The sequence below is a fragment of the Protopterus annectens genome, chromosome 3.part0, assembly GCF_019279795.1.
Source record: "Protopterus annectens isolate FY-2018-M chromosome 3.part0, PAN1.0, whole genome shotgun sequence".
NCBI classification, from domain to species: domain Eukaryota; kingdom Metazoa; phylum Chordata; order Ceratodontiformes; family Protopteridae; genus Protopterus; species Protopterus annectens.
In genome coordinates this window covers 869,727,019-869,748,864 of record NC_056731.1, presented here as the reverse complement: position 1 = coordinate 869,748,864, position 21,846 = coordinate 869,727,019, and the positions used below count along the sequence as shown (strand labels likewise).

Here is a 21,846-nt window from a genome sequence, read left to right as displayed (position 1 = left end):
GACAACAATGACAGTTTATGCCTTTCCACCTCTTCCTCTGCTGCCCAAAGTTCTATTAAAAACCAGAGCAGACAGACCAAAGATGATGCTCATTGCTCCCGACTGGCCAAGACAGCACTGGTACCCACTCCTGAGGAGCCTGACGCATTCCCCACTGTGGACCCTACCTCTAATGCCTCTTCTTCTGACTCAGCACAGCTTCAAAACTCTTCACAGTCAGCTGAAAACACTCAATCTGGCCGCATGGAAGATTCCATAACTTCACAACAGACCCTACTCTCCAAGGAGGTGCAGGATGTCATTTTGGAGGCCAGAAGGCCATCTACTAGAAAAGCTTACTCCACACAATGAAACGGTTTTGTGCCTGGAATGAGAAAAAAGGGCCAGAATACTGGAAAACTGAATTTACCTCAAATATTACAGTACTTAGCTGAGCTGCTAAGCAGTGGACTTTCATTCTCTTCCATCAAAATCCATGCCTCAGCCATTTCTGCAGAATACAACACTGATCCACCTTGATTCTCTCACCCCCTCTTAAGACAGTTCCTCAGAGGGGCTAAGAATATAAAACCCCCAAAGAAACAACCAATACCTGCTTGGGACCTCAATTTCATTCTAGAAAAGCTGACTTTGCCTCCTTTTGAGCCAGCTGCCTCAACAGATTTGCAATATTTGTCCTGGAAAACAGCCTTCCTTCTGGCTATCACTTCAGCTCGCAGGGTATCCGAACTACAAGCCCTCATGGCTGTGCAGTCTTTCATCATTTTCCATCAGGACAGAGTTTCCTTACGAACCAACCCGGCCTTTATGCCAAAGGTGGTATCAAGGGTAGCTTTGAATCAGGCTATCCACTTACCTACCTTTTACCCTAATCCTCAAAACAAAGGGGAGAGACTACTACATTCCTTGGACATCCACAGACAGCTGCGTTATTATTTGAACAGAACAAAGCCTTTCAGAAAATCAGAACAACTCTGTGTCCTATGCCATAGGAGCTCAAGGGAAGCCAATTTCCAAACAGACAATCTCAAAATGGATAGCCCACTGCATACGCTTTTGTTACTCTTTTCATGGTAAAACTGTCCCTGCAGGCATCAGATCTCACTCCACAAGGGCCACAGCTACCTCTGCAGCTTTCCTCAGAGGAGTTCCTACCAAAGATATTTTGGAAGCAGCCACTTGGAGTTCTGTGCATACCTTCTCCAAGCACTACCACCTACCATTATACTCCAAAACTAGAGCAGGCTTTGCCACTGCAGTCTTGCAGGGCATCCTGGCTCCTCCTAGTTCCACCTAGTGCCTACCACCCGTTTTTTAGCTTTGGGATTCTACCCATCTGTTATGACTGCAGCTGTATGCACGATGAACATAGTACAGTTTTGTACCTACCATAAATGTAGATGTTAGAGTGCTAATACAGCTGCAGTCCAGGTTTCCCTCCCTCCTTCCCCTCTTGGGACAGGCCTGTTGGCTAACACCTCCTCATACAACCTGATTGGGGTATTCATTTATGGTGTATTTGCTTGCAGCTACTGTATTTTGATTATATTGCATTGCATTATTACATAAATTTATGTATTGCCTTCCTTCTGGGGGCACCTGACATCTGGGGCAAGAAAAACTGAAGAAAATGGCGTCTGTTGGTACTTTATACCCCTATCACACTGACGTCAGGGAAGAAGCGACGACAACCAACGCCAGACCTAGACTTTGGAATTCGGCCAACCGAGGACCCGCCTGACGGCCGGAGAACCCATCTGTTATGACTGCAGCTGTATTAGCACTCTAACATCTACATTTATGGTAGGTACAAAACTGTACTATTTGCTTATTTAAGCATTATCTCTTGACTAAGATGCAGTAACTTATGTTGCTTTTGTTTTTGTGTTTCTAGGTGCCCTTAAAAATGCCCAGTCTAATGTATTGCGAACATCTGGGCGTCTGGCAGAAAATTATGCTGAAGATGGGTCTCAGTCACTTTCACCCACAGATGAGGCAAGTTCAACGGACTCTGAAGATGGACCTGTCAGAAAAAGGTAAGTTTGACTTTTCTTTTAAAGCACAGTTCCACCTTGAGATTTACACATTGGAAATGATTGTAGAACTCTTGAAGAAAATGGAGGAAGCATTTATGGAAACCAAATGCTTGTTTTACCCACTGTAGTCTCTCAAAGGTGTTGGCACTGTAATCTTAAAGAAAAAAAATACTGTGTATCCTTCACAAATAGTGTTATAAATGCATTTTGAGTAAGCATTCTGGACAAAAAATTAGGAATTTTTTTAGGTCAAAATGAGAGCTGCAGTAACCACAGAGGTTGTGATGTCGCTGGTGTACCGTGAATCTGAGTTGTCCTACCATTTTGAATTATTTCATTCCTTGCAGGTTTGGAGGTGTTTTACTTTTCTTGAGAATACTGGAGGCTTGTGCACTAGAGAAGGTGTTTGTACTGCAGATGATGGCCATTGTCTGCCAGTTCTTAAATTTTGATTGTGGTCATGTGTCAGCTCGACAAGTGTGCTTGTGGAATTCAGTAGTATAGCCAATCCATTTGCCCAGGTATTGTGGCACACTCACCATCTTTGAATCTCCGGGGTAGAGTACCTTTAATGGGAGAACTTTGGTTCGAAGGATGCAGGCTTTCCAGACTTTCTTTGATGGCTAGCAGCTAGCACATAGGCTTTATACCCTATGTGATTTCTGCTTTGATTTAAAAGGCCTTGGAGAGTGGGGAATTTATGCACAAAATGAAGAAAGTTTAAGTCTGTGGCTAAACATTTCACTTGCACATGACTGATTTAAGGTTTGGGTGTAAATTGCCAGAACATTTGTTGCCATCTGGCGAGTCTTCCTTTTGGAAATGGGGTTCTTTTTTTATCCAACTCCTCATCAGATGGTACCCATTATTTGCCAGAATCCCTTTTTACAGCTCACACTGAATAAATTATGCTGTAGCAGGAGGTTGCGTGCTGTGATTATGGTTGAAGGTGGAGCCTGGTTTTAGATTTCCTAAACTGCTGTAATCAGCCTTTTCTCTCGTCCTCATGCTATGTTTCAATTTGTGGCTTTTGTTGCATTACTGACTCTGCCAAAGTCAGCTGAGACATTAGAAAGATGTCATACTGTGTGGGCGTTTACTTAGCTGACATTTCCATTACAAACTTCTCATTAACAAGGCCTTGCTTTTTATGGCCTCAAGTCCTTCCATTCATTTTGCTTTCCCTAAATCCAGTAAGAAAGTGATCTCCTCCACCTATACTTGATTCTAGTTCAGATTCTAAGATGAGTGACAAAAGCAGGAATCCACAGCAGACACGATACAGTACAAAACAATCTTTTATTAATAAGATTGAAGCTCTTTTCATCAAGTTATTAGACTTCCTCAGAATAACCTTGTAACAGAAACGCATCTTTAAATAATAATGCACCCTAGCCTCTAATTGGTCCTCAATTAAACCATCACTTCCTCAATAAAACACATGTTAATAATAAAAATCCAAGAAAAAAATAAAGTATTATGACAAATACATTGAACAGTACTACTAAAAATGCTTGTTAAATCACATAAAAAAACCTAGATTTTACAGAACTAGTAGAAATCCTGTCATTTAATCCAGGAGCTTAGCATGCATGTTAGTCTTGATCTGTCACTTCAGGTCCATGATTTCTAAAAATTCATCCGAGGGTCCACCTCGTGGTCCCAAATCCACTTGATCAACTATGAAAAATTTAAAAGTATGTGTTGGATAAAGGGTAATATGCCTAAACAAAGCATTGTTCTCATTCTTACGTTTAATGTCATAAATATGTTGGTATATTATCTGAGTGCCCTAATAGGTTTACCTACATAGGCGTCACATGAATCACATGATTCAACATAGACCACCCCTTGGAATAACAAAAGTGCTTCCTAGAGGGAGTGATGTACCCATAGTTCTTAATTTAATCTTATTGGTATCCATCATAAATGGGCATTATGGACACCTACCACATTTGAAGCTACCACCCTGATCTGGTTTTGGGATACATCTTTCCACCAAACCCTTCAAAGAAGTGTCCTTTTTGTACTCAGCCAGCGGGCTCTTTCCCAATCTGTCATGGACGTCAGTGTCCAAATTAAATATTGTCCAAAATTTAGTCACAATACCCTTAATGTCATAAAAATTCACGAGTGTACGGAAGAATAAAAGCTCTACCAAAACCATTTGGTCTTTCTTGTACAGCCATCCCACCAGGTGTATGGGACAAAAGGGTGCAGAAAGTCTCAACTTCCCTCTTCATTATTACTTCGTCAGCACTGTTGCTTACAAAGTTTACAGGGTAGCCTCTTTTCACTAGCATGGCCTTCAAAACCCCACATTCTCTCAAAAAGTCATCAAATTGGGAGGCCATCCTAGCTACCTTGACATACTGCCCTTTGACTAATGCTTTCTTTTGGTGTAACAGGTGCCAACTGTTGTAGCGCAGCAATAAATTGAAGTACGTGGGATTACAATACAAATGAGAGGTAAAACCCTTCATAACGTGGTTCTTTTTAATAGTCACATCAAGGTAGCTCAGTGTGTCACTATCCTTATTCATAGTGAACCTCAAAAAACTGGTGGTCTCCTTGATATATGTGAAAAAGCTATTCAGGTCATTTTCTCCTCCTTTCCAGAATAGGACAATATCGTCCAAATAGCACCCATAAAGCACCCAGTAATCCTTAAACTCAGAGTTCAAAATGAATGAGTCCTCCCATTGAGCCAACACAATGTTTGCAAATACTGGTGCACAACACGCACCCATCGCTACACCCTGTCTCTTTTTGAACAAATGCCCTTTGAAACTGATGTAATTATTCTCCAGGACTAGTTCTATACATGCCGGGATGGTCAGAATGGTCGTCCCATGATCAAATGCCATGTTGGTACATAGAAAGTCATGAAACCATTCTAACCCTTCGTCGTGAGGTATCACAGAGAAAAGGTTACAAACGTCAATAGTGACAAATATCAAATCATCATCATACATTTCTGATTTTACTTTACATAGGAAATCCCAAGAATCTCTTATGCCAAAATCTCTCTCATTTAAAATATGGTTCATAGGTAGGTACTAGGCTATCTGCCAGAGGGCATTTATAAGCCTAGCCAGTGTGCATCAGCTTTCGCCACCCTATTGATTAATTAACTGATCCTCTGTCAAGCAGAGCCAATTTAGTGATCCCAGGGGTGTATTTTCTGTTACCCTTGTTGACCTTGTCAGTATATTTGGCAAGCAAAAAAGTTTTGAATGCCTTTGCATCCCCAATGGTAAGGAGATGGGGGGGGGGGTTGTGATAGACTTGTGTATTTTAGCGATACCAGATATTGTTGGGATCCTAAAATGTTTAGTCTGCAAGAACTCATAGGTCTCTAATGAAATCTGACCATTCAATAACATTTGTTCAATGTTCAAATCGATGTTCCTATATGCAATGTTCAACTCATTATGTGAAACTTCCACATAGGTTTCAGTATATAAAAGCTCTAGTATTCTACTGTTGTAGTAAATAAGATCCATGACTACCAGTCCCCCACCCTTGTCCGGCTTCATTATTCTAATCTCTTTGTTGCCCAAAATATCCTGCAATACACCTCTTTCACTTATTGTCAAGTTGTTACATTCAACAGTTTTTCTATGCAAGGCCAAGTCCCTGATTTCCTTGTCACAAACATTCTCAAACATTTGTACCATAGGGTGTGTAGGGGGCATAAAGCTACTAGTCCTGTGTAATTAATCACAATTCAGTGTCAAATTATCTACAGGAAAATGCAATGCTAGGTTCAACTTCCTTATAAACGACTTGAACTGTATCATTGTCAACAATGTTAAAATTTCTTGCTGGGACAAAATTAAGTCCTTTAGAAAATAAATCAGCCCATTTGACACTCACCAAAGTCTGGCTGAAATTATAAATACTGAAATCACCAGCCAAATTTTTGATAATGGTTTACTCCTCATTTTCCAAGTCTTCACACGGGTTGGTTACCTCTGATGGGTGTTCCATCTCCCCCTCTATTGACCCTGATAACTGTTCTGACCATATCTCCCATTCACTTGTCTCCCCTGCCTGTGGTTCATCAGTTGTTCTGATCTCCTCAGGGGGGGGGGGGGGTCTAAAGGGACATTGGAACCAGTGTTATTCCATTCAACATTATCAGTGTTAGCATTACCATCTTGATCATCAGACCTGTTGTACCATCCTGCTTGCTGTCCCTGTGGGGGGGTCAAGGTATGCTCTCCCTGCATCGTAATCAACCTTGTCCCTTAATTTCTTTTCCCTTCTCATTTTTAAATCCAATAGTTCTTTCTCAACATTCCTAAAACACTGTGAAATTCAACTTTGTTTGAAACAGTAAATCGTTTTTAATACTAATGTCCAATTTGTTTAGTCTCTGACCAAAATAGCCATTTTGCGGTTATCACCAATCAAAATATGCAAAAGTTCACAACCTTGCCTGTAAAAAAAAAAAAAAAAAAAATGAGCAAGTCTTTGTGTAGTTGTGAGTCCTTTTCCAGCCCTATAGGATATTTCCACATGCAGAGCCCTTTAGGGATCTATTCACGTTTTGTACACTCAAGAAGGTACCTGTTTTCCAATTGCAACTTCTTGTACTTGGTTAACAAATCATTGAACAAACAAAACTGCTGGTCCTAGGCTAGTGGCAACGTTGATATTACTAGCGCCATGCGTATTGAACTAAATTCCGGTCCTGAGCCAATGCTCAACTGAAAATGCTGCTGTTATGTCATGCACCAGTCCCCGAGTACTGTGCAGTTGAGAAACTCCACATTTCACTTTGGCGCCAAGTACAAAAGCAGATTCCTGCCCACTGTTGTCAAGGCAACGAATCCTCTGAGATGGGGTGATATTTGAACAGTCAGACCTTTGTGAAATGGGAGTATTAGTCAATGGACAGTCCAGCTCATTTCTAATCAGAAGGTTAGCCACTTTTTTAGATCAGCTACTGTGGCCGCCAGTTGACAAACGGACCTCAGTAGGGTTTGTAAATTTGTGCTGTTTGTACAAACCAGCTGATCACCTTCATCCATACCAAAAACAAACCAGTGAAAAAAAATGAACAAAACCAAGAAGGATCCCAAGATGAATAGCAAAAGCAGGAATCTACAGCAGACACCATACAGTACAAAACAAGCTTTTATTACTAAGATTGAAGTGCTTTTCGTCAAGGTATTAGACTTCCTCAGAATAACCTTGTAACAGAAACACATCTTTAAATAATACACCCCAGTCTCTCATAGGTCCTCAATTAAAACATCATGTCCTCAATATAGCACATATGTTAATAATAAAAATCCAAGAAAAATTTAAAATCTTATGACAAATGCATTGAACAGTACTACTAAAAATGCTTGTTAAATCCCATAAAAAAAATAGATTTCAACTTTAATACAGAACTAGTGGAAATCCAGTCATTCAATCCAGGAGCTTGGCATGCATTAGTCTTGATCTGTCACTTCAGCTCCATGAATTCTAAAAATTTATCCGAGAGTCCACCTCGTGATCCCAAATCCACTTGATCAACTATGAAAAATTTTAAAGTAAGTGTTGGATAAAGGGTAATATGCCTAAACAAAGTATTTTTCTTATTCTTAAGTTTAATGTCATAAATATGTTGGTATATTCTCTAAGTGCCCTAATAGTTTTACCCACATAATAGGTGTCACGTGAATCACATGACGCAACATAGACCACCCCCTTTAAGTAACAAAAGAGCTTCCTAGAGGGAGTGATGTACCCATAGATGCTCTTCGTGTTTCACTGTTGCAGTCATCACATTTGGGTTATCTGCTTGCAGTAGCCCTCAGTCGGCCTGATTATCAAAGTCTTTGGTCCTGCGTCGGTTGCTGTCTCATCTTCCATGACATCGGGTAGCCAGGGGTGTAAAGCATGCAGCTGACGGCATTACATCAGTCTTTCTTCCCGTGCAGTGCCTGAAGCAGAAGCAGTTTGCAAGTGCCGGTCAGCCAACTCCTGAAATTTTTGTTTTTGAGTTTCAGAACCGAAGTCTTCAACTAGGCTACGTACCCCATTGGGGAACCTTTTTCTTGCTCTAAACCGATGTCAGTAAAAGTTAACAATTGTATTTCGTGTGGAAAGCAACTACCTCATAAGATTTTCATTCATACTGCATTCCTTGTTTAGGCCCAGACCGCAACGTACCTCGCTGTCAGTTTTGTGCCTTATTCAAACCTCGAACTATTCATCGTCCGTTTGTTTACACTTCTAAATTATTTTGGTACTCCATTCAATTATCCAGAAATGGCTTCGGTAAGCCACCAGACTACTGACATTCTGAAAAAATGAAAAGATAGACAGATACAGATCTTGTAGGTCCAAAGCTGCCGAGAACGCTTCTCCTAAGCTAGTCACCAGTTCTTCGGTACTCAGTAAGGTGCTTTCGCAGCCCCTGATGCCCTCTACTTCAGATTTGCAGGCCTCTGCTGAGTCCCATTTGGGAGTCCGGTGTGTCGCGAGATGCTTCTTGGACTGTGGAACCTGTAGATGTCTCCACCTTGGATGGGTTCGGAGCTGCTGTGCAGGCACCGTTTTTGAGGGTGTATTCAGGCCTACTGACTTGCATATCAAACCGACGCCATCTTTTTCTTCAAGGCCTAAAACTCGATCCATGCCTAGAAAACAGACGCCCAGACTGCATTGTCGGGACCCTATGCCTAAAAAACAAATAAGAATGGCTGAAAACCTTGTTACTCTAATCAGGGGAAGCCACCCTTCCCCCTCTTGAGACCTAGGACTGATTTTTCCTTCTGATCAGGACTCTGAAATTTCTGTTTCCTCTGACAAGGATTTACCCTCATCTACCTGTGAGGATTCTGATGCAGAGGACTCCATTCCCTCTGCTTCCCCTCGAGAGGATTTATCTTTTGGTGAAACCTTGCATACTCTTAGGTAGCATTTTTGCTGAGAAAGTCAGGATTACTCGGACTCCAAAAAGAGGCTTAAGGATTTCTTACTCCTGCCCCAACACAGGCCTTTAGCTGTCCCTCATGTACTGGACATTGTTGATGCCTTCTCAGAATCTAGCCTGGCCCCTGACTAACTCCTGCTCCCAGAAAACCTGATAGGTATTACAGGGTTCCTGACTCTCAAGTTCCTCTTTAAAAATCCTACTGCGGATCCTGAGACCATTTCACAGGGACCCAAGGGCATTAAGACTACTACTGCCAGAAATCCTACCCCCTCTGATAGAGATTCCAGGGCACTGGATAGATAGGGTAAGAAGGTATACACTCCTGCAACCTTGGCCATTAGGGCCTTAAACTGCCAGTTTCATATGTTAAAGTATCAGCAGCATATTATTGGATTGCTTAAACAGAAAATGATGTTGATTCCTGACTGTGCTGAAAGTAAAGATTTATAGGTTTTAATGCATTCTGCTGAACAAGTTGGAAAACATACTTTGCAGTGTGGTTTTGCTTCATTAGAGGCATCTTGCAGGGCTGCTGTCACTGGGTCTGTACTTATAAGGCATGCTTGGCTTAAGAAGCAATCTTTGCCAGATCATGTTAAAGCTAAATTGCTGGATGCTCCCTTAATCCAAGACCACCTGTTTGGCAACAAAGCAGAAGTACTTAAAAAGATGGAGGGAAAAGCTAAAGCTATGCAAACTGTTTATTTCCTGCAAGTACAGCCTCCCAGATTTAGTAGGCATTGGCCCTCTAAGAATTGGTCCTTTCCTGCCTTTTCCAGGACTTCTCAGTCCAAACCCAGAACCAGCAGAACACCCAAGCTGCAGTCCCAAGGTACTCACAGGACTAAGCAGTGGGGGGGCTCCCACTTCCAAAGCAGGGAATAGTAAGACCCCCCCCTATGATAAATGTCTCAATGACTTAACTTTTAACCTTTCAAGCCCTGCTCAACTGACTTCCTTTAGAGAGAAACATTGCCCTGCAGGCAGAAAATTGGGAACTCATTACCCAGGACAAATGGGTTTTAAATATAGTTTCCCAGGGATACAGAACCCCAAAAGGTTGGCCAGATCTACCCCCAAATCAGTGGGCAGAGGCTCAAAAGCAAGTTCTCTCTCTTTTAAGCATCATGGCTATTCAGCCTGTCCCAGAAGAAGAATGGGGACAAGGTTTCTACTCGAGACTTTTTCTGGTACCCAGAAAAGACGATTCCTGGCGTCCTATCCTGGACCTGTCTATCCTAAACACATTTTTGGTAATCCCAAAATTCAAGATGCTAGCTCTTCAGCTGCTTCCTATGCTAGGCGAAGATGCCTGGTTGGCAACACTGGATTTAAAGGAAGCCTACCTGCACATCCCAATAAGGGAACCTTGCAGAAGATACCTACGCTTCAAAGCAGGGTGCATGCACTTTCAGTTCTCTACACTGCCCTTTGGCTTATCTACTGCATCCAGGATATTCACAAAGTGCCTAGCTCCAGTCATTACATTTTGCAGGCAAAGAAATATTCAGATATACCCCCATACCTGGGCGATTGTCTAATTCAGGCAGAAAGCTAGGACATACTATTGAATCATCTGGCATTTGTAAAGAAATTGCTAACTTCTCTGGGGTACACCATAAACAAAAAGAAATCACATCTTGTACCTTGCCAACAAATTGTATTCCTGGGAGCAAGTTTGAATACAACTTCCCAGGTGGCCTACTACACGCCAGTGAAACAAGTTCATTTGACAGCCTACTTCAAACTACTGGCCACAAAGACCCAGCTATCTGCAAGGGAAATACTGCAAGCCCTGGGGTTCATGGCCTCCTGCATTCTACTAATTCCATATGCAAGACTGCATGTGAGGAAACTACAATGGTATCTAAAAAGCCTATGGTGTCAACATTCTCAGGATCTAGATTCAGTGATTCCTATCATACCTTGTATACAGATAGAGTTCCTTTGGGTGGGCATAGGCCTGCCACCAAAACAAGGGACTGCCAGTCACTCTACCCCCTGCCACCCAAACCCTAACAACAAACTCATCAGACCATGCATGGGGGGGCTCGTGGCAGGGATTGCATTCAGGGCAGATGGAACCCAAGTCAAATGCACCTGCATATCAATCAAAAAGAAATGTTAGCTGTACAGAATGCTCTGACAGCCTTCAAGGACCACATTCTTCCAGGATACTTATTGGTAAAGACGGACAACACCAGTTATGTGGTACATAAACAAGCAGGGAGGAACCCACTCCTGCCCTCTCTGCAGACTAGCCATGGCTGTGTGGAACACAGCCTTGAGCTACCAAGTGCACCTACAGGCTCAGTTCCTGCCAGGAAAGCTAAATACACTGGCAGATGACCTAAGCAGGGATCTCATTTACCCACATAAGTGGAAGCTGGAACCAAAGATGTTCAACATGTTGAGAAAAATGGGGGAGCCCTGAGAGAGACCTGTTTGCCTCCCCCCAGAATTACCAATTGGACAAATTCTGCACAAGGACTCCCCACAAACATGCTTGGAAAGTGGATGCCCTGTCCATCACCTGGAAATACCTATCAGTTTATGCCTTTCCCCCTGTGCATCTCCTCTCCAAGGTACTACTAAAGATTAAACAGGACAAACCAAAGACAATACTGATTGCACCAGACTGGCCACGCCAACAGTGTTGTACCCCCTCTTGCGCAGTGTCACTGCTGGCACCATGGCCCCTGTCTCATACCCCTACCCTGCTGTCACAGCAGGAGGGCCAGATTCTGCACCCACAGCTTCAAACTCTGAACCTGGCAGCCTGGCTAATTACCTGATCTCTCCATTACCATCCCTCAGTAAACAAGTGATGGATGTCATTCTGGAGGCAAGGAGGCCTAGTACTATAAAATCCTGTGCTGAAAAATGGAAAAGATTCTGTTCCTGGAGCCAAACTTGGGATGGGCACAGCAGTGCCCAATTTACCTCAGATTCTTCAATACTTAACTGAGATGCTTCATAAGGGCCTTTCCTTTTCCTCCATTAAAATTCATGCCTCAGCCATTTCAGCTCATTACAATACAGAATCACCCCTCTTCTATCATCCACTTCTGAAGCAGTTCCTCAGAGGGGCCAAAAACTTAAGACCACCCAGGAGTGCCCCTACTCCAACCTGGGACCTTAACTTTGTATTGGAAAAGCTTACTCTACCTCCCTTTCAGCCAGCTGCAAATGCAGAGTTGAATTTAATTTCTTGGAAAACAGCCTTCCTTCTAGCCATCATTTCAACAAGAAGGTTGTCTGAGTTACATACCCTCATGGCAGTGGAGCATTTCATCATCTTTCATGTGGACAGGGTGTCCCTCAGGACCAATCCCTCCTTCATGCCCAAGGTGGTATCCAGTGTGGCCCTTAATCAGTCCATTCATTTGCCAACCGTCTTTTCTAATCCACAGAACAAAGGGGAACGAATACTGCACTCGACAACCTAGATTTTACTTGGACAGGACTAAACTTATCAAGAAACCTGAACAGTTACTGGTTGCATTTGCTGCAGGGGCAGAGGGGAAAGCCATTTCAAAGCAAACCATTTCTAAGTGGATAGGCCACTGCATTTATTTCTGCTATAAGTACCATAGAAAACCTACACCCCAGGGGATAAGACCACATTCAACCAGGGCTGCATCTACCTCTACAGCCTTTCTCAGGTGTCCCTACCAGGGATGTCCTAGAAGCTGCTACCTGGAGTTCTGTACATACCTTCACCAAGCATTACCACTTGCCAGTTTTTTTTAAATCCAGAGCTGGCTTTGCCATTGCAGTCTTGCAGGGCCTCGTAGCTGGTCCTAATGCTAGCTTATTACCTCCTGCCATCCTTTGCTTTGGGAATCTACCCAAATGTCATGACTGCAACAGTGAAACACGAAGAACATTGTACAGTTGTGTACACTTACAATGAATGTAGATGTTCAAATGTATTCACTGTTGCAGTCCTGGTTACCCTCCCTCCAGCCCCCTGACTTCTATCGACTATACCTCTGTTCTTGTTTACTAGCTCAAAGCTTTTTGGTGCATTTGCTTTTTTGTTGAAGGTCTAACCTTTGTATATAATTGCTTCCCATTATGGGGGTACCTGACATCTGGGGCAAGAAAAACTGATGTAATGGTGTCGGCTGCATGCTTCGTACCCCTGACTACCTGACGTCATGGAAGATGAGATGGCAACCGATGCAGGACCCAAAACTTTGATAATCAGGCCGACTGAGGGCTACTGCAAGCAGATAACCCAAATGTGATGACTGCAACAGTGAATACACTCTGAAATCTACATTTATGGTAAGGGTACACAACTGTACTTTCTTAATTTAATCTTATTGGTATCCATCATAAATGGGCATTGTGGGCACCTACCATATTTGAAGCTACCACCCTGATCTGATTTTGGAATACATATTTCCACCAAACCCTTCAAAGAAGTTTTCCTTTTGTATACAACCAGCGGTGTATTTCCCAATCTGTCTTGGATGTCCGTGTCCAAATTAAATATTGTCTGAAATTTAGTCACAATAACCCTTAATGTCATAAAAAATTCACAGTGTACAGAAGAGTAAAAGCTCTACCAAAACCATTCGGTCTTTCTTGTATAGCCATCCCACCAGGTGTATGGGACAAAAGGTTGCAGAAAGTCCCAACTTCCCTCTTCGTTATTACTTAGTCAGCAATGTTTCTTACGAAGTTTACAGGGTAGCCTCTCTTCACTAGCATGGCCTTCAACACCCCACATTCTCTCAAAAAAATTGTCAAAATTGGGAGACCATCCTAGCTAGCCCGACATACTGACCTTTGACTAATGTCTTAGCTAGAGAAAGTTATTCTGAGGAAGTCTAATACCGTGACGAAAAAGCACTTCATTCTTATTAATAAAAGCTTGTTTTGTACTGTATTGTCTGCTGTGGATTCTTGCTTTTGCCATTCATCTTGGGACCTTCTTGGTTTTGTTAGTTTTTTTCCACTGGCTAGTTCAGATTCTGAATAAGTGAGAAAAGGTTCACAGCTGGCGATGATTAAGCTGACAATGGTATTTTGCAGGAGTCTGTTCCTGGATCCTAGTAGACTTAAATTTGATTTGGGAAAGGCCTGCTTAGGCCACAGCAAAGCTTACATTTGATTGTATTTTAGAAAGAAATAGCGAACTATGCAAATATGGGGGGGGGGGGTCTAAGGAGGTTTCCTTACCTCAGAAATGCTACACTGAGTTTGCATTTTTAGAGCTTGAGGTTTTTAGGAGTTCAGAGTGTTCTGAAGTACTGTCAAGGTACACCATGGGCTTTTTCCTAAAACTGTTACTGGACACCCCCACCCCCCCCTGCCGCCTATAGTCAGCTTGTTTTTATTTTTACAGGAGTTCAGGAAGGGCTGAACCCAAGACTCTCATTGCTGACTTGGAGTGAAGACTCCCTGGGTCACTGCTGAAGTTGTTTAGTGGTTTAGCAATTTGTCGCAGTGTAGTGTATTCATACATTTCTTTTTGTCTGCCAGGAAATTCTCTTGTGACTCTTATTCCCTTTGAGATGTTGAAGGGTATATGTACATCCTGGCCTCCAGAGCCTTGAATTGCAGGGTGCATGTGACATTATACTAGTTCTGTTAAGGTTTGGAAGTTCAGAAGCCATAGACCACATAAACAATGCCTATAGTGTCTTGTGCGAGTTTGATTCAGTAGCTGCCTCCTTGAGTGGTAGCAGGCACAGGGGCTACGCTTTGCAGTCATTGAGGCATCTTTTCCAAATAATGTTTAGGTTAAGCTTACAGATTCTTTCCTTAGCCAGGATACAGCGTGGTGCTACTGCACATGACTGGCTAATTTTATTCCGTTTGACACATTCTGTGCATTTTATTTTATGTAGCAATGGGTTGAAAGAGTGGTAAAACGTCTGTCAAGGCCATATTTCTGTCACATACCCAGTCCATTTCAAGAAGGTTACACCAGACCAACCATTTATAATACAACAGGACCTAAAGAAACAAGAGAAGCAGCAGAACACTTAAAGAACAGGAGCGAGTCAGTGAGTGAGTAGTTCAGAGGGCTGACAGAGCCAAGGTTATTTGGGGTTACAGGACTCTGTATCCTGTGTATGTACTAAGGGATACTCCCTTGTGATGCCAGGCCTCTCTGACCATTCCTTCTGCATCTGCTCTTCCATTACTCCCTAGTTAGATGGCAGTACTCTAAAGCCATTGGTGTTTATGGGCTAGCACTCCAGTTTTTGGAAATAATGGTGGTGCACTGGGCTTCAAAATTCAGAAAGTGGAGTTGTGCCAGTTCTTTCCTGCTTCCAAGAAGGGCTAAACAGTATAGACCTACTGCAGACCTTCTCTGTAAACAAGTTCATAAGGTAGAAATTTTAAACTGGTTACCCTCTGGTTTCTTTCCTTTGATAGAAGGGGGGAGGTGATTATCACTTTGGGCTTGGAAGATCCATGTCCATCTCTGTTTGTCACACAGAGTTCTCAGAATCATTGCGAATTTTTCATTCCTCTTCCTTGCCATTGGCCTTGCCTCAGTTCCTGTTTTCACCACATTTTGTCCAGCATATCCACTTGTTTTAGGGGCAAGGCTGTGTTCGTGTGTATCAGTTTGAGTGCATGCACCAGACCCATCATCAGTCCAACCCATGTAGTGTAGTATACACCACACATAAAGCATTTTTTCCTCTAACTTTTGGAATATCCAGATATGATGTGGATGCTTTTTTCTTATCTTTCTTTTAAGATGAAGGCATGCAGAAGTTAGCCTAGCATTTAAAATTCTGCTATTTTTACCAGCTTCCTCCCCTTTGCCTCATAATTTGTAGCACAGAAGGGTCCCTTTCTAGATCTCTGTTAGCATTTCTAAAATTGCTGAGGCTACCAATTCAAAATATCTTTCGTTTAAAAACATGATGCGAGTTGTCACCTTTGTCATTTTATTCCCAGCTGCCAGTTGTGAAGTTTCAAGGCTTGTTCCCTTTTTATTTTGAGAGAAGCTGTGACTTAATTCCCCTCCTCTGCCTTTTTCATATCACCCACTTTTCTAACTTCTAGATGTTTTCTTGGTAAGTATTCATAGGTTCATTGGAATATACTAGGCTAGCTACCACCAGGATCTTTATAAGCCTAGCCACGCAATTCAACCCAATTTGTCTGCTTGTGTATCATGGGCGTTGATTAGGAGGGGGGTATATTAGAATGTTTCTGAAGGTTATGTGAGGGGGATATGTTAGCTTGGGCATAGTTACTATCTGCCTCTGTCTATCAGAGACCTGGGTGCTAGACCTGGGATGAATTTACAATTTCCTATCCATTGGTCAAGATTACACTTAAATAGGGTTAGGGAATGCAGCCTACTTCAAATGGAAGGAGATCCTCTCCCAGAGCATGAGGATCTTCTGGGATACATCCGTCTTTCCAACATATTCTATTTATGTTGAAAGCAAAATTTAAATCCTTTGATTTAACGATTCTGGTGCTGTTTGTTTTGCAGCTGTGTAAAAGATCTGTCATAGCTGGATCCGAGGATGCCTTGTATGCAAGGCATATTGCCTCTCAGTAAATTGTGGGTGACCAAGTATAAAGAAAGGTCTTGAAGACTAATCCATATAGAATAGTTTGTTTATACCCTAGATTCTCTTGGTAAGGAACCTTTATGGGCATTCCAGTTGCTGCATATGTCTGGTTAGGTGTCTGCCGAAGAGGCATAATAATCAATGATGGGTCTGATAAGAGCTGAATAAGTGGCACTATGACTTCCTTGGACCTGGATGCCATACCTTTATAAGTTGGTTGACACGCAATTATTTTTATTATTTTGCTCATTTGTTGGTCAAAGCCTAGATTACTGTCTGCATATGTTCACAGATTCCTGCCTACCAGGTTAACTCAGGCTTGGGTGGCTGTTTTCCTAAATAATGCATTTCTTGGGATTGAATTTTAATCTCTAACTTTGGCACCAGTCATTTGTCTGTTAAACCCTCCTGTACGATGTTTATGCCATGGTGGGCATTTGTAATAGCTCCCAATTTGCAGTTATCTGCAAATGTGGTCAGCTAAAGGCCATTGATATCAGCCTTTACCTTTGAGAAGTAAATGGCAAATAGGAGTGATGTTCATGTTTCACTGTTGCAGTCATTACATTTGGGTAATCGTGCTGGCAGGTTGCCCTCAGCCGGCCTGAATTCCAAAGTCTTGGGTCCTGCGTCGGCTGCTGTCACCCTTCCCTGACGCCAGGTCGTCGTGGGTATAAAACAAGCAGCCAACGCCATTTTCTTTAGTCTTTCTTGCCATGCAGTGCCCAAAGCAGTTCGCAAGTGCCAGTCGGCCGACTCCTGAGATTTTCGTGTTAGAGTTTCAGATCCAAAGTTTTCAATAAAGCTAAATACCCTGTTGGGGAAACTTTTTTTCTTGCTCCAGACCGATGTCAGAAAAAGATAATTGTATTTCTTGTGAGAAGCAAATACCTCATAAGGATTTTCATTCTTACTGTATTCCTAGGCCCTGATCACAAAGTTTCTGGTTGTCATTTTTGTGCTAGATTTAACCAACGCACTATTAAGCATATTTATGATTTTGCTTTAAACTATTTTGGACACCGGTTTAATTATCCAGAAATGTCGGATAGCCATCCAACTACCGGACTTCACAAAAAACGCAAAGAAAAGGAGAGGGACAACCGAGGCCCAAAATCATCGACCTAAGCCGGTCGCCGGTCCTCAGTGAGGTGCTTTCACAGCCCCTGATGCCCGCTACTTGAGTTTCCAGTGGCATGGCTGACTCCACATGGGAGTCTGTAGCGGCCTGCGACTCTAAAGGTATTGGACCCTCAGATAATATCCCTTCAGATGGGTCTGGAGCCGCTGAGCAGGCACCGGCTTCTGAGAGTGTATTCAGACCTAAACATCTTTACAGCAAACTGACTTGTGCTTCAAAGGCAAAGACTAAAGCACCTTCCAAAGCAAAGAAACAAACTCAAGAGCCACGTGGTCAGGCCTCTGTGTCCAAAAAACAGATGCTTAAAATGGCCGAAGACTTTATTACCTTGATCAGGGTTTCCCATCCCCCTCCTGATAAGAGGCCTAGGCAAGAGACTGACTATGAATCTTCAGATCAGATTTCCATTTCTTCTGATTCCTCTTCTGTTCAGGAATATTCTCTTCCCCGCCTATGAGGATTCTGATGCTGAAGAATCTTTACCTTCATCTTCTCCTCCAGAGGACTATTCTTTTGGGGAAACCTTACATACCATGAGGGAGCATTTCCACTGGGAGAGCAAAGATTTTTCAGAATCTAAAAAGAGGCTCAGGGATTTCCTTTTACTACCTCAACTCAAGCCACTAGCCATCCCACCTGTTAGACATTGTAGATAGTGTTTTCGGAGTCTAGTCTTACCCCTGACTCCTAAGCCTGACAGATGTTACGGGGTTCCTGACTCTCATAAATTCCTTTTTAAAACCCTGCTGCAGACCCAGAAACTAATTCTCAGGGTCCCAAAGAAGTTGAGGCTTCTGCTGCCAAAAACCCTACCCCCTCTGACAGAGGTTCTAGGGCACTGGATAGATGGGGAAAAAAGGTTTACACATCTGCTACCTTGGCTATAAGGCCCTTAAACTGTCAGTTTCATATGCTCAAATATCAGCAACATGTCATGGCATTGCTTAAACAGAAAATGTTGTTAAACTCTGAATGTGCAGAAAACAAGGAAATGCAGGATGTTAAGTTGTCAATCTCGCCTTCATTCTTGCTGGATGGGTTTGGAGCCGATCCTCGGCTCCGACTCGGCACTTGCTAAGCTCGAGAGTCACTTTTACCAGCTCGAGGCAGCCCCATATCCCATGATGCAAGGCGGTAATTACCCAGATCTCATTTGCTGCTTCGCTAATGAGGTAATCTTTTTTACCAGCTCCTGGTAAGTGATATTTTTCTTGATATTGTCAGGTTTTAGGTGCTCAAAACCCTAAATTTTAGTCTTTTAGTCTTCAGTGTACTTGGTTCACTTAGCTCCATACCCTTTTTCCCTTAGTTTTCTTAGTCTTCAGTTTTTCGGGCCTTAGGCCTTTCCCACCCTCACAGTTCCTGTCAGGATTTCCCTCAGGTAGTGTGTGTGTTGTGTCACTGTAATAATAACTAATTTTGTTAGTTATTAATTATTAGTTATTAGTGTCTTATTTGGACTGATTGGTGTGTGTGTGTGTTTTAGGACCGAGACATGTCCAAAGATACTAGGGTCTCAGGTTTCAAGAAGTGTGACTCGTGCTGTCAGAAGATGTGTCTGACAGACGGTCACACTTCCTGTATTTATTGTCTGGGACCCCTACACCTGCCGGACTCCTGTGCTATATGTCATTCTTTCAGCCAGAGTCCTGCAGGAACGTAGAAATAAGTTGATCCTCAGGGGTCTTCTTAATCCAGAGAGCTCCCCGGCTAAGGTCTGCTCCAGGAAGCCCTCTAAGCCTCCCAAGACCCAGGCTTCAGTGTCCAAGTCTGTGGTCTTGGTTCCGACTCCGCCGGAGTCGGCATCGGCTCTGTCCAGAGCCGATCCTTCCTTGTTGGAAGCTTCTGTGCTGGCGCCGATACCCTGGCTTCGGCTCCTGTGTCGGCTCCGTTTGGAGCCGACACCCTAGCGTCGAAGCATGTCTCTGCTCCGGCTGAGCCGAGATATCTTTGTCTCCTCTCGGAGCCGACAAGTTGTCGGCTCTGCCTGGAGCCGAACGTCCTTCGGCTCCGATGGCTCCGCCCAAGAAGAGGTCTAGATCTCCTTCTTTGGAATCTATACACTCTGCTCCAGCCTCTCCCTTGCTTTCGGAGCGGAGCCATCGGAGCCAATCATCGAGGTCTTCCAGGCTCTCAGACCACGACTTAGAGAGAGTGGTAAGTAGGCTATTAAAGTCACAGGCACTAGCCCAGATGCTCCATAGCCTGTCTCATCAGACGTCAGCTATTCTACACCCCCCTGAAATTCCTCCTTCAACTCTCCTACAGAGTTCGGAGCCGGAGATTATTTGTACCGTGACTGTTGCTGCTTCGGAGCCGATACCACACCTTTCGGCTCCGTCGTCCTCGACTCCTGTCTCCTCCTTGAGACCTTCCTTGGAGGGATCCGGGCGTCGGGCTTCCCTGGTCGGCTCCGAGGGGGCGAGTGGCATCGGACCCTTGTCCGACCCCGTTCTCCCTCTCGGGGCTTCGGCCTTGGTGAGCTCGGCCTCGACATCTGCTTCGGAGCCTTCCCTTTCGGTGGGACCAGGGATCATTGTTTCTTCGGAGTGGGACCTCTCGGCCCTTCCTGGAAGGGGAGCCTTCGAGGTGATGAGGAGTGTGCTAGCCCCAGAGCTTAGCCAGCAGTCTGTTCCTTTAGCTCCTCCCTCTACGGTGCCTGTAGATGCCTCTTCCCGCGCTCTTGCTCCCGGACCCAGAGATCCATCGCCCCAGGTTTCCCCATTGGGAAGGACTTCCTCTTCCGAGGTTTCTCCTGACCCTTCAGGTGAACCCCCGTGTAAGAGGGACCTGCAAGAGGAAGCATTTAGACTCCCCTGAGTCTACAACATCAGATACCGATTTAGATGAGTCTGAGGGGTCCCCAAGACCTCCCTCTGAGCATGTCTCCTTTTCAGACATCCTTGAACTCCTGAAACAGAGGGGGAACTGGCCCTCCATCAGTCCCTCCGAGGATGAATCTGTATACCTGGAGGCCTTTGGATCTCGACCCTCCACCTCCTGGGTGTCTCCGCCTCTCGACCCCCTTATGGAAGTCATAGCTCGAAAGACATGGGCATCTCCTGATTCGGTGGAACCAGTCCCCAGGAGACCTTTAAAGTTTATCACGGCCCCGCTGAAAAGCAGCTTCTTATTAAGGGTGTCCCGGTTGATGCCATGGTGGTGGCTGCTGCCACCAAGAAGGAAATTGCAGATCCTTCCGTGCCAGTCCACCCTCCTAACAAGGAGTCTAGGACCATGGACAGGTATGGCAAGCGGATGTTTTCCTCAGCGACCTTTGCTATGCGTTCGCTGAATTATTTGTGTCACTTCACCAGACTTCAGAGAGACATCCTCAAAGAACTAGGTGAAGTAGTACAGGATCTGTCAGCAGCAGGGGCTCAAGAAAAGATAGCCTCTCAGCTGGGAATCCTAAATTCCATAACCAACTCCTCCATGCGGCTCATTTCTTATGCAGCCGATGGGGCAAGTAGAGCTGCAGGCACAGGAGTGGCCCTTAGACGTCAGTCCTGGATGCGGCTCTGTAATTTTGCAGACCCCTTTAAGGCGTCCTTCACAAACTCTCCCTTTGATGGGACAACATTGTTTGGCCCTCAGGTGAAGGACACTTTGACCAGGTGCGAGCAGGACGGCAAGACTTTCTGCCGTAGGAGTCCGTTTCTCCACTCCTTCTAGACCTTACCCCAAAGGTCAGAAGGGAGGGAAAATGTGGTTCTGGAAATCACAAGGAGTCACGCCTGACGCACGTGGTCAGTTTACCCCCAGAGGCAGAGGGGGTAATAACAGATGCCGCCCTAGGGGCAAGAGGGGGCCCGCAGAACCAGGGCTCCAGAGAGCCTCTCTCTGACAAGCCCTTCCAGCATCCCTGAGGTGTTGCCCGACTGCCCACCCTTGGAGGCAGTCGGGGGAAGATTGTCGCTGTACCAAGAAGCCTGGATTTCCCTATCTCAAGACAAATGGGTACAGTCGATCATATCCGAGGGTTACAAGATTCCTTTCGAGGAAAGCCCCTTCCCTCAAAAAGGTTCCCTTCCAGACGTACTACCCAGTCTAAGGGTAAATTGCAAGATTAGAGGTGTCAAAGCTTCTAAAGAAAAGAGCCATCCAGCCAGTACCAAAAGATCATTTAGAGTCCGGAATCTACTCAAGGTTCTTTTTGGTCCCCAA

The 21,846-nt window shown here is 44.0% G+C and overlaps 1 protein-coding gene across 1 annotated transcript in view; it reads left to right on the top strand.

Moving 5' to 3' along the window:
* The first annotated feature begins 1,630 nt into the window (after positions 1–1,630).
* The window catches only part of JARID2 (jumonji and AT-rich interaction domain containing 2), a 1,781,868-nt gene continuing 1,761,652 nt past the window's right edge, over positions 1,631–21,846 (top strand). The window contains exons 1-2 of the mRNA XM_044065716.1: positions 1,631–1,643; positions 1,895–2,036. Coding sequence (XP_043921651.1) covers positions 1,631–1,643; positions 1,895–2,036 — 155 coding nt within the window. The remainder of the gene's footprint in view (positions 1,644–1,894; positions 2,037–21,846) is intronic.